A 16126-nucleotide genomic window follows, 5' to 3' on the forward strand; every position below is an offset into this window, starting at 1 on the left:
AACCTCTACAATGTTTTCAACTTCAACTATTTTTTCAACTTCGAAAATTTTTTCAACTATTTTCTCCATTTCAACAATTTTTTCAACTTCAACAATTTTTTCCACCATCTTTTCAATCACAATCGATTCTTTATCAACTTCCATCTTCACTTCATTTTCTTCAACCTCGACCTTCTGTGTCGATTTTTCTTCAACTTTTGCCTTATCAGCTTCCATCTGAATTTTATTCTGTTCTTCAGCTACCCTTCTTGCTTCAATTTCTTCTTCAACAACCCTTCTTGCTTCAATTTCTTCTTCAACAACCCTTCTTGCTTCCAATTCTCTCTTCAGTCTAGCGGCCATTTTCTCTTTCAACATCTCGCTTTTATCTGCAAAAAACAAATTAAAACTATAAGAATCTAATTGTCTTCTAGCTTTATTAATATATTCTTCCTCATCATCAGTGTCTGCATCACTTCCTAATGACTTAAAATCGGTTGTCTTCTAGGACGATTCTTAGATTTGACTGATTCTTCTTCCGAGGTTGAGTCTTCAAGGATTCGAGCAACAAATGCTTTAGGAACTGTTATTCGATTTGAAGGTCTAGAAGGATCATAATCATCCCAATTAAAGCCTTCTGGAATTCTCTCATCATCTTGGTCTATCCAACCATAACAAGCTCTCTTTGATGGTTCTTCGATCAGATCCTTCCTAGCATGTGCAGTTTGTGACAATTGTTGTTGATATGGTTGTTGAGCGACCTGATGATAAATTGCTTTTTGATGATAATCGTTGTTTCCGAATGGATCTTGTCTTCCGGTTGCTTCTCTATTTGTACATTCTCGTTTAAAATGCATTTTTTTCTCTGCAACGAAAACAAGTAACCTTTGATTTGTCAAAACCTAGCTGAGATGTAGCAGCATCACGAAGATCATCTATATCGGTGATTTGTTTGAATTTTTCTGCTCTTCTCAAAACACTAGCTAAACACCACTTGATGTCCATCAACTCAAGTTCCTCAGAATCAATCTGGTCATAATCCTCCTTAATGAGCATCGGATTGTCGATCCGTCTAGCAACTAAGCTTTCATATGATTCTAACACAGTAACAAGAGATGCCATGTGTTGTTTTGCAATATCTGGAGATAAATTTTGACCATTTTGAATATTTAATGTCACATTGCATTGCAAATTTGTTGAACTTTGTTTTTGAGAACTTGGTGTTGAGAAATTTGGGTTAAAACTTGTATAAGACGAAGAATATCAACCACTCTGAGTTGTAGTGCTAACATTTGTTCCGGAAGTACCATCAGCACTGAAAGCAGTCTGAATCTTTGGACTCAGAGTAGTCTCAACTTTGCTTCCTCTATAGTATAGACTAACATCTTGTTGAGCACCCGAATTCTTCATGATAGCAGTTTTTTAACATCCAATTCATGTTCTTCAAGCTTCTGAATGAACTTACATAAATTCATATCTTCATGTTGTCGGTTATGCTTTAAAATCAACAGATATGTTCCCCATTGATTCTGTGGTAATGCATCAGCTAGCTTATCAACCCATTCTTCATCTTCTTTCTTGATGTCCAATCTTTTCATTTCCTAGACAAGATGACAATATCTCTCAATAATCGTTCTTGTTGTTTCTCCTTCAAAAGTTGTAAACATATCATACGTTTTTCTTTAATAATGCACGTTTATTTTTTATCATATCAGCACTTCCCTTAAACTTTTTAATCAACGCTAACCAAATTGATCTAGCAGTTCCCTCATGTTGAAGCAAAACGAAAATTTCTTCTTTTGCTGCTTGTTGGAGAAGGCTAATCATCATCTTTTCACTGGTGTATCTTAATTTTTCATTCGGTGCAAATTCACTTAATGGTTTTTCATTTTCAAGATCATCTTTCGGTCTAGTGTAATCTTTCTCTAATGCAACCCATGCATCAAACTTATTAGCTTGTACCCAGTTTTCAAAACGATCTTGCCATCCTTTAAAGTCCTCAATGTACATAAGCTTTGGAGGTTTTTGGAAAGTTCCCGTTTCATTTTCAATTCCAACAGTTTCGGCAACTTTAATTGGAGCAGCTGGAGTAGTAGCAAAGGCGTTGTAAAACTCGTTTTCCATGTTTGAGTAAAAAGTTTCACAAAATCACTCATTTCAAACGAACTGGTCAAAGTTTCAAACGACCTGGTAACTTATAGTTCACCCCACACGACCTGGATCATAATTTCAAACAACCTGATATACTTTCAAACAATCTGGATCAGATTCAAACAAACTGTGTTTCACTTCGTGCGAACTGAATGACTTGGAGTTCAACCCGAGTGACCTGGTTTAAACCTAAACGATCTCGTGCGAACTGAATGACTTGGAGTTCAACCCGAGTGACCTGGTTCAAACCTAAACGACCTCGTGCGAACTGAATGAATCAATTCTTGCAAACTGATGAACCTTCGTACAATCTGAACTTCAATTCGTGCGAACTGGGTACTAGTTCAAACGACTTGGTCAACTTCGTGTTATCAGAACTTGGTGCGAACTGACCTTGGTGCGAACTGATCTTGATGCGAACTGACCTCCGTGCGAACTGGTTAAAACTTGATCAATCCGTACGACCTAGAAACACTTCGTGCGAACTGGACCACTTTTCAAACGATTTGAATTCAGTTCGTGCGAACTGGAACTCTATTTCAAACGAACTGACTGATTTCATGCGACCTGACACACTTTCACATGACTTGGATTAATTCGTACGGCTTGGAACCAAACTTCACACGATCTGGGAGTTTTTCACAAAAAATTCATGATTTTATCCAATTTTAGGTAGAATTAAGTTCTGATTTCTTCAAGGATTGTTTAAAACTATGTTTTACGTGTTATATGTGAAAATCAAGTCATTTTAACCGTGAAATCTTTCTGATTTGATGAAAACGTGTAGAAGAATGAGTAGAAGTAAGAAGAAATCAGATTTTAACAATGAAAACAAGCTGAAATGGTAAGAACTCTTCCTCCTGAGCTCTGATACCACTTGTAGGATCGTTGAATCGATCTAATGAGACGATTAGAAGAGCTCTAGATCAAACCAAAGGCGGAATTCAATGATTGGATCTTCATTGCAGCTTGTTTAACACTAGGAATCACTTTAATTGTCGTTAGTATTGATTTGAAAACTATTACAGTTTACTCGACACTTCGGCAGCACCTCTGCTCCGGAATCAGAATCGTTACAAATGAAAGACCCAAGTCACTATATATTGTAGAAGCCAGTTCGCATGAACCATGCATGCCAGTTCGCACGAACTGGACTATCCACTTCGTGTGGACTGGCTGATTCATGACTGATTTCCGTTTTTCTCGAACTACGTGACTTAATCTATCAATTCTATTACAAGACTCGATACAAGACGAAGTCAATAGACATATGCACCAACAATCCTACTGATGTATTAACACATTTTAAGCATAATAACATATGGGACTTGTATATGATTCATTTGGTTACCCGTTATGCATTTACGCGTTCGGATTGGTTTACGTAACTAGTTTACGAAGTTTGCCGAAACGGGTTTAACCTTATCGTTTTTATCTCAAAATCCAGAATGTGTTTAAGTTTACCCATATTATACAAGTATCCAAACTTGTCGGGTCTAAATTACATTCTTTTCCGGTAATCGCTTAATCTAGTGTATCGTACCGCTTTAGATACTTTAAGCTAGCCGGTCTAAGTCTATGACTTAAATAAGACTGTTAGCATTCTGAATTGGTTATACATTACCATCACTCCAGACTAGAGCCACCCGGTAAAAGCTACCTGCATTTAGATAGATTGGATACGACTGAGTCATTTTGCTATGAATCAAGTATTAGCTCAGGTAAATACTTTTAACTTATTTTCCCTTATACGGGTTTGGGATATGGTATTATAATAATACCACTTGGTCGGGTACGAAATCATTTAATCGGATTGTGATTAATAAATTACATAACCCGTTTTAATCTGTCTTGTTTGATAACATAAGCATTGGGGGTTAATACGACCGTGTCCTGGATATCCTCGGCTCATTTCATTTGAAAATGGCCACGACCTATGCATGGGGTGTAGGCATACACCTGATAGATGCAAATGCTAATATATCCCACATGTTGGGGATAACTCCTTTGTGGGTTCTATAAGTGGTGAGCCGGTTAATCATGACCGGCTTCCAAACCGGCCCCATATGTATGATAAACATGTAAATCTGTATACAAGATTATCTTAAATAATTGTCCCAAATTATAAAAGGTGTGTGCCTTGTGTGCTTAAATCAATTTTCATAAACTCTTTTCAAAAGAGTCAATTAATTGTATTTACCAGTGAAAACTGACGTATTTCAAAAGACTAAGTGGCAGGTACTACTCGTAATAGGCTGGGAGTTGCTCGGTGTCGAAAAAGAGGATCTTGCAAATCCTTACAGATGCCATAAAGTCTGCTAAACTTCATTTTATGCATTCTGTAATGATCCACCTGTGGATTTGATATTACACGCTCGTCTACAATAAATACTTTGATATTTTCAGACATGTGGGTTTGAATAATATTTTATATTCCAAGACTTCCGCTGTGCTATTCTGTGTATGTTTGACTTTGATGATATCAACTACGTCACGATACTCCCCACCGGGCCTACCGGTAATACGTGGAAATATCGGGGTGTGACAGTTAGACATCCAGTTGTACTTTTATTTTATATGTACAAACTGATTATATATCTATGTAGTTGAACTTTTATTTATATGATATTTGTTTGGAATGTTTGTAATCTTTTCGAATGTTTCTTTCGCTACATATTGTACGATGTTTTAATTAAACATGTTTGTGTAATTTCTTAAAAAATGAAGTTTTATAAATCGTTAAAACAATAAATAATATAGAACCAATGTAACAATAAAACATTTATAAAACAATAACATAATAAGTCAAATCTATAACTTTTCAAAAAAAAATGTACAACTTTTTGAATTTATATTAAAAAAAAACTAAAATCTACAACTTAAAAAAACACAATAAAATACACCCAAGTTTTAATGATAAAACATATTGCATGATATAACAAGATTAGCCTTTAACATAATGAGATGATCAAAGAAGATATTCATGAACAAAAAACACATAATATTAAGTCTTAAACTCGTAATCATCCATTTATGTGCTAGGTTAGCTAATCATATTGGTTGGTTAGCATGGTATTTGTGGGTCTCGTGAGTTATTGGGTTTTTTTTCTATCTTTTAATGGTAACTTTTATTCGATGCAAGAGTGTTTTCCTTTTTTGGTTTGTTCCCCAATGTCTATGCATTTTCTTTAAAGTTATAATATATCATTAAAACAAACTGATAGTATTAATTTAGTTTCACAAAAATTTGTTACCATTGTTTGGGTAAATAAGTTTTAGTTGTATATAATTAAGTGTCAAAATACACCCCAAAACAACCCAAACAAAATACTACATGACTATGCGTTGCTCTTTGGCCTAAGAGCAGCATATAGGTCCCGCCGACAGACAAAAACTGACGGGTGTATGTCGTTGGTCGTTGACCTGGGACCTATACGCTACTCTTAGGCCAAAAAGCAGCGCATAGAGTGTGAAAATAGCCTTAAAGGGTGTGGGAATAGACCGAGGCTAAAATATTTCCAACCGATAAATTAGCATCATGTTATGGCTTCATGTTGTTGTAATATGTGTATTGGGGGTTTTTAAAAAAAATACATTTTGCATTTTTAACTTAAAGATTTATTTCTTTTGTATTTTTACCCCTTGACTTTTTTACTTTCAACCTAAAGTCTTTCATCTTTTACAATTTAACCCCAACACTTTTTTATTTCCATCTTTGTACCCCCATACTTTTCATCTTTCGTAAGTTTTTCGTTTTAGGTTTCGTTTTAAATTTTGTGAGTCAACAAGCCGCAACGTGCATGTGAGGTTCAATGTTTTTTCGTTTGTTTTCTCCCGTTTAACAGGCCAGTCGCAAGGCGTCTATTTGTCTCCGTTTGACAAATTCGTCGCAATGCACGGGTTCTAAATCGACTTAGTTATTTTTTCTACGTTTTACGCTTATGTCTAATTTCTTCGTATTAACACGCAACGGGCGTGAGTCATTCAACGATTTTACGTCTATTTTTCATTCGGCTTTATTTCTACTTTTTTATTTATTTTATTTGTACGAGCTCTTCCGATGTTGGTGGTCGCTGGCAGTGGTGTGGCATTAATGCTACTTGGTACAATTTTACGAACGTATTTAGCCTGTTAGATTTTTTATTAATAATTTGTTTCAAGTTTACCGTTATATCTCCTTTACTTAAGCAAAACTAATTTTTTTATGTGCATATTTTTATGTACGTGTCTGTATAAATTTGATTTGTTCTACATTGCGACGTAAAAATTTCCTATAAACGAGTCAGGTTGGATATAATATGTTTTCTTTAAAAAACATTTTCATAGGAATATTTTTATGTACGTTTCATATAAATTCAAGTTGTATGTTTCGATGTAAGCTTTTTTGGGAAACGAGTCAAATCAAATATAATATGTTTTCCTGATTATTTTATGCATGTTTTGTAAATTTTGTTTCGATCTAAGTGGAGTCAAATTGCAGTTTCTTTTTCCCCTTTTTTTAAAAGCTCTAATTAATCTCTTTTGATTATACGTGTCAGCTTTTCCGTTATACCCGTTACGTTTTCTATGTATGACTCGGGTCACATATAATATGTTATGATCGTACGGTATAAATTTGATTTACTTTATGTTTTGATCCAATCCAATCGCAATGCTTATATAGGTTACACTGAGTTCAATCAGATACCTCGAAACGTGTGTTTTCATATGGTTAATGCATCACATAACGTTTGGACTAATTCATTCGATGTTTACGATGCATCCGCGCCGCAATGCGCGCGGGTGTTATTGCTAGTTCCTTTCTATTTAGTAACCTAGTTTATACATGGTAAACAGTACATATAATGAATCGCTGTATAAATTTTATAAGTAAAACATATAAAACCCTATTAATATTTAAGGGTCAGTTAACGTATAAAATGACTTATCATACATTGCGTATGCGATAACTCCAACCGTCAGATCTTCATCCCCCATGCGATTTCATCCCCCCATACGATTCACCCCATAAAACACAACATGCGATTTCATCCCCCATGCGATTTCCCAGACTCATGAACGCGTTTTTTTATAACGTGCGATTTATACTCGCGTACGTAATGTACATTAAGCCCAATTGTACAATACACTTTCTCTTAATATTTATAATCATATTAAACTCGCCAGTGATTTACGTGAAAAGGTGCGTATTCTTTCTCCATCATGATTGTGACCAGAAAAGTACACACTTAGGTGTATACAAACCAATGTAGATAAACACAACTTAAGTAGATGCGATCTCTTTAAATACTTGATTTGTTCAATAATAACTTTTTCGGTTGGTCTTAACCGAATTGCTAATAACATTTCTTATTTCAATATAACAAGTGGGGATATTTCACTCATTACAACTAAATATTTCACTCATTACAACTAAAATGAGTGGGTTGGTAGGGTTGAATAAGGTTTTAAAAAATAGATTCACATCAAAACGGATAATTTATAAAAAGGTCATATGTTCATTAGGGCATGTTGGCCCATTGTGTCACTCCCACTTTGTTTTTTATATTTATTTTAATGTTTCTATTATTTTATAGTTAAAGAAAGAGTGTTATAAAAGTAAGGGGCTGTTTGGTAACCCTCTTAATGAATCATTAAGAGGTGGACCTCTTATTCGGACAGAGGTGGGGCTGTTTGGTTATGCCTCTTAATGGGAAACCTCTTAATGATTCAGTGCTGAATCATTCAGATCTATTAAGATGCTGAATAAAAAAAAAGACCTCTAATGCCCCCCTTTCACCTCTGATGCATATGAAACCCTAGAGCTCTCAAAACCTCCGCCCCCACCTCGTCTCCTCCTCCTCTCCGCGTCTCCGACCGCCGGCCTCAGCCCTCAGCCTCCGACCTCAGCCCTCAGCCTCCGACCTCAGCCCTCAGCCTCCTCTCTTCCTCCGACCTCAGCCCTCAGCCTCCTCTCCTCCTCCGACCGACCGCCGCCCTCAGCCTCCTCTCCTGCCGACGCCGCCCTCAGCCTCCTCTCCTCCTCCGACCGCTGCCCTCAGTCTCCATCTCCACCCAGGTTCGTTTTCCCTTGTTTTTTTTTTTTGTATTAAACTGATTTTCATTTATATTAGATGTGTTTATTTTTCTGATTATTATGATTTGGTTTGTATTATGATGAACACTTTCAGATGTGTATTATGATGAATTATTATGATTATTAAACTGATTTTCATTCATATTAGATGTGTTTAATTTTTTTTTTTTTTGTATTAAACCGTATGATTTGGTTAACAGTTCATTGTGTTTAGATTCTTGTTTAGATATGATTTATTTATTTACTAGATTTTAGGTTTTTGGAATCATATGATTGTTGGTGAATTATTTATTTAGTAGGTTAATAAATAAATAACCTACTGTGCCAACAGTGTATTTGCCCCAATATCATATGGTGAATCATATGATTTTTGGAATCATATAATTGCTTGAAGGGATACATATAATCTATATGAGGAAGTTAATAGGTGCCAACAGTGTATTTGCCTCAATATCGAACTGTGCCAACAGGTTTTTGGAATCATATGATTGTTGTTCAATTCTTGATGATATGTTTATGGATTTGCCCCAATATCGAACTAGGCCCTTGTGTTTTATGTGTGTGTACCCACGTTTTCTTTCTAGATATTCTAGTGAACACTTTCAGATAGTTGTTATATTAGAAATATTGGATAATTGGTATGATTGAGGTGGTTTAAATCCCTAATCTTTAGGATCCAAGAACCAAAGAAATGGCAAAAAGGATTAGGATTAATTGGAAGCAAGAAGGTGTTGAAAAAACCTTTCTTGAAGCATGTGTTCATGAAATAACCGTTAATGGACGTGAAGGAAGCAGTCTTAAACAAGCGTCATGGAAAACTGTAGCTGAAAATTTGAAAACACAACATAATTTCATAGTGGAACAACGTCAAATGAAGAATCACTATGATTTTCTAAAAGGAAAATTTGCAGCTTGGTTAAAGCTTAAAAACAAAACCGTGCATATGGTGTTCTAAAGGCGAGATTCCCAATCCTAAAGCAAATGGCTCCCTTTTCTTTTCTAATACAAAGAGACATTGCGATTGCTTGTTTCGCCGTCCATAATTTTATAAGGAAATGCAATATTTATGATCAGTTATTTATGGACTATGATGAGAACACGATGTTTCATGAAATGCAAAGTGGGGAAAATGATGGCCTGCTAGTTCAAGACATAGAGTGGGGTTCACAAGGTATTGACTACATGACTTCTTTACGTAACCAGATTGCTAATCAGTTGCTTTCAAATGAATCAAATTAAAATTGTATGTAGAGTTGTGTTATTTGTATTTGGATTTCGTATGTTGTGTTGTTTTGTATTTGGATTTAAAGGATTGATGTGTAATTTGGATTTTTTATGGCGTTTTGTATTTTTCTTTAACAAAATTTACATCAATCAGTACACTATTCATAGCTCTTGCCAAACAGATACATTTCATTCAGCACATAATAGTTCAGAGGGGTAAAATAGTCATTCTACACAGTCATTCAGAGATACAACCAAACAGCTCTTAATGGTTCAGCACTTACTGGTTCAGAGCCTCTTACCCATTCAGACCTCTTACTGGTTCAGCACTTACTGGTTCAGCACTTACCAAACAGCCCCTAAGATGAAAAAACCTATTTAAATATTTGAAGAAACACGGAACTAATTTAATGATTAGTTAGGTTTATCTTTCAACTAAAAAGGTTAATCTTTTTAATCCTTCTTGAGCAGACGTTTTGATCTTCCTGCAAAACATTAAACACTTCGTTAAGCTCGTTAAGAGAAGGGGAATAGGGGGTTCTCCTCTTAACCACTCTCCAACGTGAGAATAAGTATGCGTTTTGAGGAAATAAGTGTGTGATATATAGTAAGAGAGCCGAGAACAGAATAGAATTAACCTGTACATAAAGGTCCCTATTTATAGCCGGAGTAGTGTAGAAGGAGATGAGCTGATGGGCCTTGGGCCTGGACTCGACAACAAGGAATATTCTTCTTGTCCCTTTTGTCATGGCCGTTAGCGTTTCTAGAAGGAAATGGAGCTGGCGCACCCTGAGTGTAGCCACGTGTGCTGGTTGTCGTCCTTGTTGTCTCCCTGACATCAGCAGGTGAGTGGAGATCATGGGGCAGATGTCGCCGCATGGTGATTGGTGCCACGTCGGCGTCCTTGTGTACCTTCTTTTCTCCTACACGATTGCAAATCGTTAAGCACGATAGGATACAGCCTATTGGACGCTGATTGGCCCATGTCTTTGCCACTCGTACCTTTTGTGTTGTCCAGGATGGACCCGCGCTTCTGTCCTCACGCGGCATCTGGGTCAAACCCATATATCCGGCGCAAGGTCTAGTGAGTGGGGGTTTTCATCCAGGCTGCTAAGTGTAGAACATGAGCTATAACTTTGCTTGGGCCTCGCGCGTGACCTAGCTTTTACCTATTTAGTTGACGCGGGGTCTAGTAATTTGTCAGATTGATGTAATAGGAGTATGGTTTTACGCACGACCTAATTGATCAACGTAGCTTTTTGGGACCATACCCTTTCAATATTTGATCTTAAACTCTTTTAAACTCTAGTTTTACATTTTCAGTTACGTAAAAGCTTTTAGTTGGTATACCATGCATAAATGTGCACAAATCGGGTTTTCTTGTACCCGATTTCGGGAATGCAATCGGTACGAAAATATATCTGGTATTGGAAGAAACCGAATCAAGTACAGGAATTGAGGAAAAAGCCCAACCCTATGTACGCAAGTATGCTAGGGTGTGGAACCGATATTAATAATTTAATACCCTATTTACGAAAAGTACTTTACACAAAATAAATCGTATTTTGAAAAATTAACTAAAATAAATTACAACATAAATTTAGTTTTCAGAGCATTTTTTGAGATAGTTTTTTTGTGCGGTTTTGAAATTAGAGAGCGTTTTGAGTGTGGTGATTGAACCAAAACAATCATTACCTATTTATACTAACAAAAGATGGTTGAGATATTAAAAAAACGGCTAGTTTGAGCATTATAGTTGTTAAAATTGGCTAGAACCATTATAGCAGTAACCGAGTATTGGGAAAACTCAGGTTCAACTAACACTAAGAACCGAGTTCCGGTGTTGAGATACTGGGTTCGCGTACATGTACTACACTAAAACTATGCACCCTATTTATATACCCTACGGGTAGTGTTACGTTCATAACCGAGTATTTAAATACCCTTTTTCGGGTTTGATGGAAGGGTACGGGTCTATACCGGGTTTTATAGTGCACCTCTCCTACCACCACCATCTTTGGTTCCAAGCCATTTTGGCTATCATCATCATACTCAGCAAATCCCACCAATAGCAAAGTTAGGGTAGGGTCTGAGAAGGGTAAGATGTAGACAATCTTACCTCTACCCGTTAGGAATAGAGAGACTGCTTCCAGTGAAACTCCCGACTTGATAGTAGTTTTGCATTAAGCCTTGGACGTAAGACACATAACACTCAACCATTAAGACAAAGGCCAATTAATGCATGTACTCACTTGTCTTTCGGCTATCAACGCCACTACATGGTGCATGATTAATCATCCCCCTCTTTTAACGTTATTTTCACAAAATTAGTAAAATAACGTTAAAATTAGTGCACTTTCACTTCCCCCCTCCCGAGCGCCTACACACACACACACACACACATATATATATATAGGGAGAAGATCATGCGAGAACCACCTCTTATTGTGAAAACCGCGAGAAAACCAATGTGAACACACCAAAAATGCCTAAAAATAGCTAAAAATTACACAAAAATTTTTTTTTTTAAATATTTTTTATATAAAAATCGCTACTTTTCAAAGCCAAAAATTTTTTTTATATAATTTTTTTTGTCACTAAAAGTAGCGATTTGAGCATAAAAAATATTAAAAAAAAAATTAGATTTTTTTTAGATTTTTTGGGGGTTTAGTTTTTAGAATTTTAGCTTGGAGGAGGGAGGGAGGTTTAGGTTTTTGGGGGGTGGGGGAGGGGGGGGGTTAGGTTTTTTTTTTTTGGGTGGGGGGTGGGGGTTAGGTTTTTTTTAGGTTTTTTAGCTATTTTAGATTGTGTTCACATTGGTTTTCAAGGTTCTCACAATAAGGGTCCACCGTCAATATCACAATTTGTTTAATCTGTCTATTTTTTTTATAATGTATTACTTAAAATCTAGTGTCGATATTTAAATAGTAAAAGAGAAATTGACATCTTTTTATTGTAAGTTTGTGATTTTCAGAGAACTGATTTACAAAGAACGAAAAGTTGCGTTAGACGAGTTACGTCTGTGTGAACCTGCGATTATTCGTGTTGTGTGTAAATTCGCATATCTAACACGGACTTTCGGTTCATGTGATATTACCAAAAGCAACAAAGTTAGAATATCCTTACTCAGGGGCGTAGCTAGAAAATTTTCCTACGGGTTCAAAAATTTTTCAAGTCTTGATTTAAAGGATTCTACGGGTTCGATGACAAAATTTCTACATGTGCGATGTCAAAATACACCTATAACACTAAAAAAATTTTGGTACGAGTTCAGCCGAACCCATACCCTACTATGTAGCTACGCCCCTGTCCTTACCAATGACCAACACGCAATTTTCTACACATATAAAAGTATTTTTTTTAATTTATTATAAAAAAATAGAAGCGGAATCTAAAATATAGAAAGTCAAATTGCGTGTTACTCAAACAATCAACGTGTGTGGTTTGCGTGTTCTAAATACAAGGTTGAATTACAAATCATTTGTTGTAATTGCTCATTTCAGTCGTGTTCTCGAAATCTCTTAAATTTATTTAGACTTATAGTTTATAAATCATTTGTTGTCATTACTCATTTCAATCATGTTCTCAAAAGCTCTTAAAATCTTTTGAAGTTATAGTTCATAAAGGCAATAAAAATTCCGAAGAAAAAGATGAGAGTATTTTAATCATTTTAAGAGGACTAGATACTCATCATTTTTCTTATAATTTAACATAATTAACCTGATATTTTTTTTTGAAAGGTAACTGTTATTCACAACGCCAAAACCTCAAACCGAGGCGGCACACCAAACCATTTACATTATATTAAAACGACACCAGTCTTCCCATCTAATCGACCTATCTTTTGACCGGTATCTATACCACAAGAACCCGAGAGATTTAATGTTAGACATAATCTCGTCGGGTTTTACATCAATGTTCGAAAACCTTTTTTGATTCCTAGCTAACCATATACACCAACAAGAGATCATTATAATACCTTTGAGGGCCTCCTTCACTTTAGATCTGAGACCACAAAAGTTCGGGAATTCGATGAGATCCTTAACCGAAAAAGCAAAAAATCGATTCACCTTACACCATATCTCTATATGTTGCCACACACGACTCGCTATACTGCAGGAACACAGCAAATGAGTAACTGATTCCTCACCATCTTCACACATACAACAGCTCAAATCACCAGAATAGCAGTTCCGAGCTTTAAGGGATGTTAGCGTAGGCAAACGATCCAAAATGGCTCTCCATATGAAGATGTTAATCTTCTTTGGAACCCATTTTGACCAACTAAAAACATACTTTTCACTGAAATCTTTACCACTATTAAGGAATTCTTTTACAGTCTTCACCGAAAATTCCGAGCAATCTCCTCCCAGCCAAGACCATTTATCCTTATTATCAGATAACTGAATTAAATCCAGCCTGTCGATGAGAATATTCCACTCGGCTAATTCAGCGGTATCGCTCGGCTTCCTCGACCAAGCCCAAGAACTCATGAAATTTTTCGTTTCTTCATTATATCTTTCTTTAACACTGCAACCTGATATAAAATAATTTTTTTTTTTTGGGGCAGAGGAAACATGTTTCAAATAATTAGAAGAAAATCAAATTAAATCATAAAAATAAATGATACACTTGAAAAATTAAAACAAAAATATTTTGCAATGTCTAATCCCACCTACTTTGCAAATTCTATGTTATATAACAATAATACAGTAAATGTAAGAATTAGTTCCTAATATAAACTAATATTGTTTGCTTTGTCCATTATAAGCTCATAAGTTTGTATTTTGGTACTTGTGTGGAGACTTCTTAAGAGATCATCCATTATTTAACATCACCACTTAAGTACGTTTAAATGTGGATATGTGGAAATTTGTCAAAAAGTGTTACACAGACAACCCCATTTATGGACTCATCGTTCTTTGTTTGCCCCATATCCTGAATAAGATATGTGATTCGCCTAAGTCGTTCCAAACACTCTCAGTGACTCATTGTCCTTGATCAGGCTTGTCCCACGATCCCAAACACACAACAGTTTTTATGATACCATTTGTAACATCCGACCCATAATACCAATATGATATTATATGTTCACCCATTGAGAGCTTACGAAATCCGAATTTTGGTGCTCGTGTGGAGGCTTTTCAAAAGGTCACAATCACTAGGTTCTCCCCACCCACAACACGTTTATACTACGGGTTATCCTTCCATTCAGGAGCAATGCTATAAAACACCTTGATAATATTTGATATCGAGCATTCCTTGAAAGCCTTATCAAGTATTTCGATCCTAAACATGATGCTAAAAGCGTAAATACAAACTTAAGGGTTTCAAAAATATGAATGAAATAATATTATTTATTATCTGAAAACTAAAAGGTTCTAGAAAGAAAAGAAAAGAAACTTCATTGATTTTGTTCCCGAATCAAGTTGGACCAACAATGATATATCAAAACATATCTAGAACCCGTATATTATTTAATTGTTTTTGTCTCATTATCGAATTATATAATGCGACCAAAAAAAAAAAACAAGAAAAGTAAAAAGTTTGACGTTTAATCATGCGAACAAGCGGTTGTGAGAAGGAGCATGCAACATTGAAATGGACCACCGTGAGTGGCGGAGGTCCACTCTTCTTAAGATATAATATATATTTTAATTTTAATAAGATATAATATATTTTTAAGAGTTAATTGCCTGGATGGTCCCTGTAGTTTCACGTTTTTTCACGTTTAGTCCTCACCTTTTGAAATAGCAGGTATGCTACCTATGGTTTGTCATTTTGTTACTCGGATAGTCCCCTGACATTTATTCAGAGGACTATCTGAGTAACAAAATGTCAAACCATATGGAGCATACCTGCTATTTCCAAACTAACTGAATCTACTCAGAGGATTATTCGAGTAACAAAATAGCAAACCATAGGGAGCATACCTGTTATTTTCAAAATGTGGGAACTAAACGTGAAAAAAACGTGAAACCACAGGAACCATCCGGGCAATTAACTCTATTTTTAATTTTAAAAGTTTAAATTTATACTTTTAACATAGCTATATTTTAGATATGAGTATAGCATAAACCAAAACCCAATCAACAAATTTTGGTTCTGGATTTAGAAGCCAAAACCAATCGCTTATTTATTGATTCGGTTTTGATTTTGATTTTGGTTTTTTATTGTGTTCGAGTCAAGTTTTAGTATGGGTTAGTTATTAGGGGGCAATATAGGCTTTAGCAGAGTTAATGAATAATGCGTTATGCTCTCGGAAACAAAGTGGACTTGAAGGAGGCAAGTTGCAATGCTCACAAGGGTAGTCAACAATATTGCTCCTAGGCAGACGCCATCGGCCCCAACGATATTCTCATCTCGATCTAATTCGTATTATTTGAAGAAAATTTTTCGATTTCTATCTAATATGATACTCCCATCCCATTCTTAAAAAAATGAGATGAATTTAAGGACTAATTTATCATGCCATCAATTTTGGACTCGCTATTTGATGAGGATACGTCCCTGACCGGACCGAACCATCGCCATAATTAGAACCGAGCATGACGCACTAAGGTCGGACCGGACCTTGCACCATAAGACGGGTCGGACAGATACGATGGTGCGACATAACTAACTAGGTCCCACCTCTATAACCGCTATGATAACGACTGGTCCGACTCTAACTAACTTGCCACATCAGCACACCCA

At 35.8% G+C, this 16126-nt stretch overlaps 1 protein-coding gene and 1 long non-coding RNA gene across 2 annotated transcripts; one reads left to right on the forward strand and one right to left on the reverse strand.

Moving 5' to 3' along the window:
* Positions 1 to 7734: 7734 nt before the first annotated feature.
* LOC110872296 lies at positions 7735 to 9542 on the forward strand. The gene is made up of 2 exons (XR_002554361.2): positions 7735 to 8188; positions 8880 to 9542. It is a non-coding gene; the product is annotated as an uncharacterized LOC110872296 (long non-coding RNA).
* A 3687-nt stretch (positions 9543 to 13229) lies between these two features.
* LOC110869693 lies at positions 13230 to 13923 on the reverse strand. Its single transcript, XM_022118926.1, has 2 exons — positions 13410 to 13923; positions 13230 to 13285 (listed from the first exon to the last, which is right to left on the reverse strand). Exons 1-2 carry the CDS (start codon positions 13921 to 13923, stop codon positions 13230 to 13232), a joined length of 570 nt encoding a protein of 189 aa, XP_021974618.1.
* Between the last annotated feature and the right edge of the window lie 2203 nt (positions 13924 to 16126).

The sequence above is a fragment of the Helianthus annuus genome, chromosome 8, assembly GCF_002127325.2.
Source record: "Helianthus annuus cultivar XRQ/B chromosome 8, HanXRQr2.0-SUNRISE, whole genome shotgun sequence".
NCBI classification, from domain to species: Eukaryota; Viridiplantae; Streptophyta; class Magnoliopsida; order Asterales; family Asteraceae; genus Helianthus; species Helianthus annuus.

What these genes read in the sequence shown, in the direction of transcription:
- LOC110869693 (XM_022118926.1), bottom strand. Translation starts at nt 13,923, where the DNA reads ATGAGTTCTTGGGCTTGGTCGAGGAAGCCGAGCGATACCGCTGAATTA. An exon ending in AGTGAAGGAGGCCCTCAAAG is followed by an intron (nt 13,286 to 13,409) that starts GTATTATAATGA and finishes CTTGTGGTATAG; the next exon opens with ATACCGGTCAAAAGATAGGT.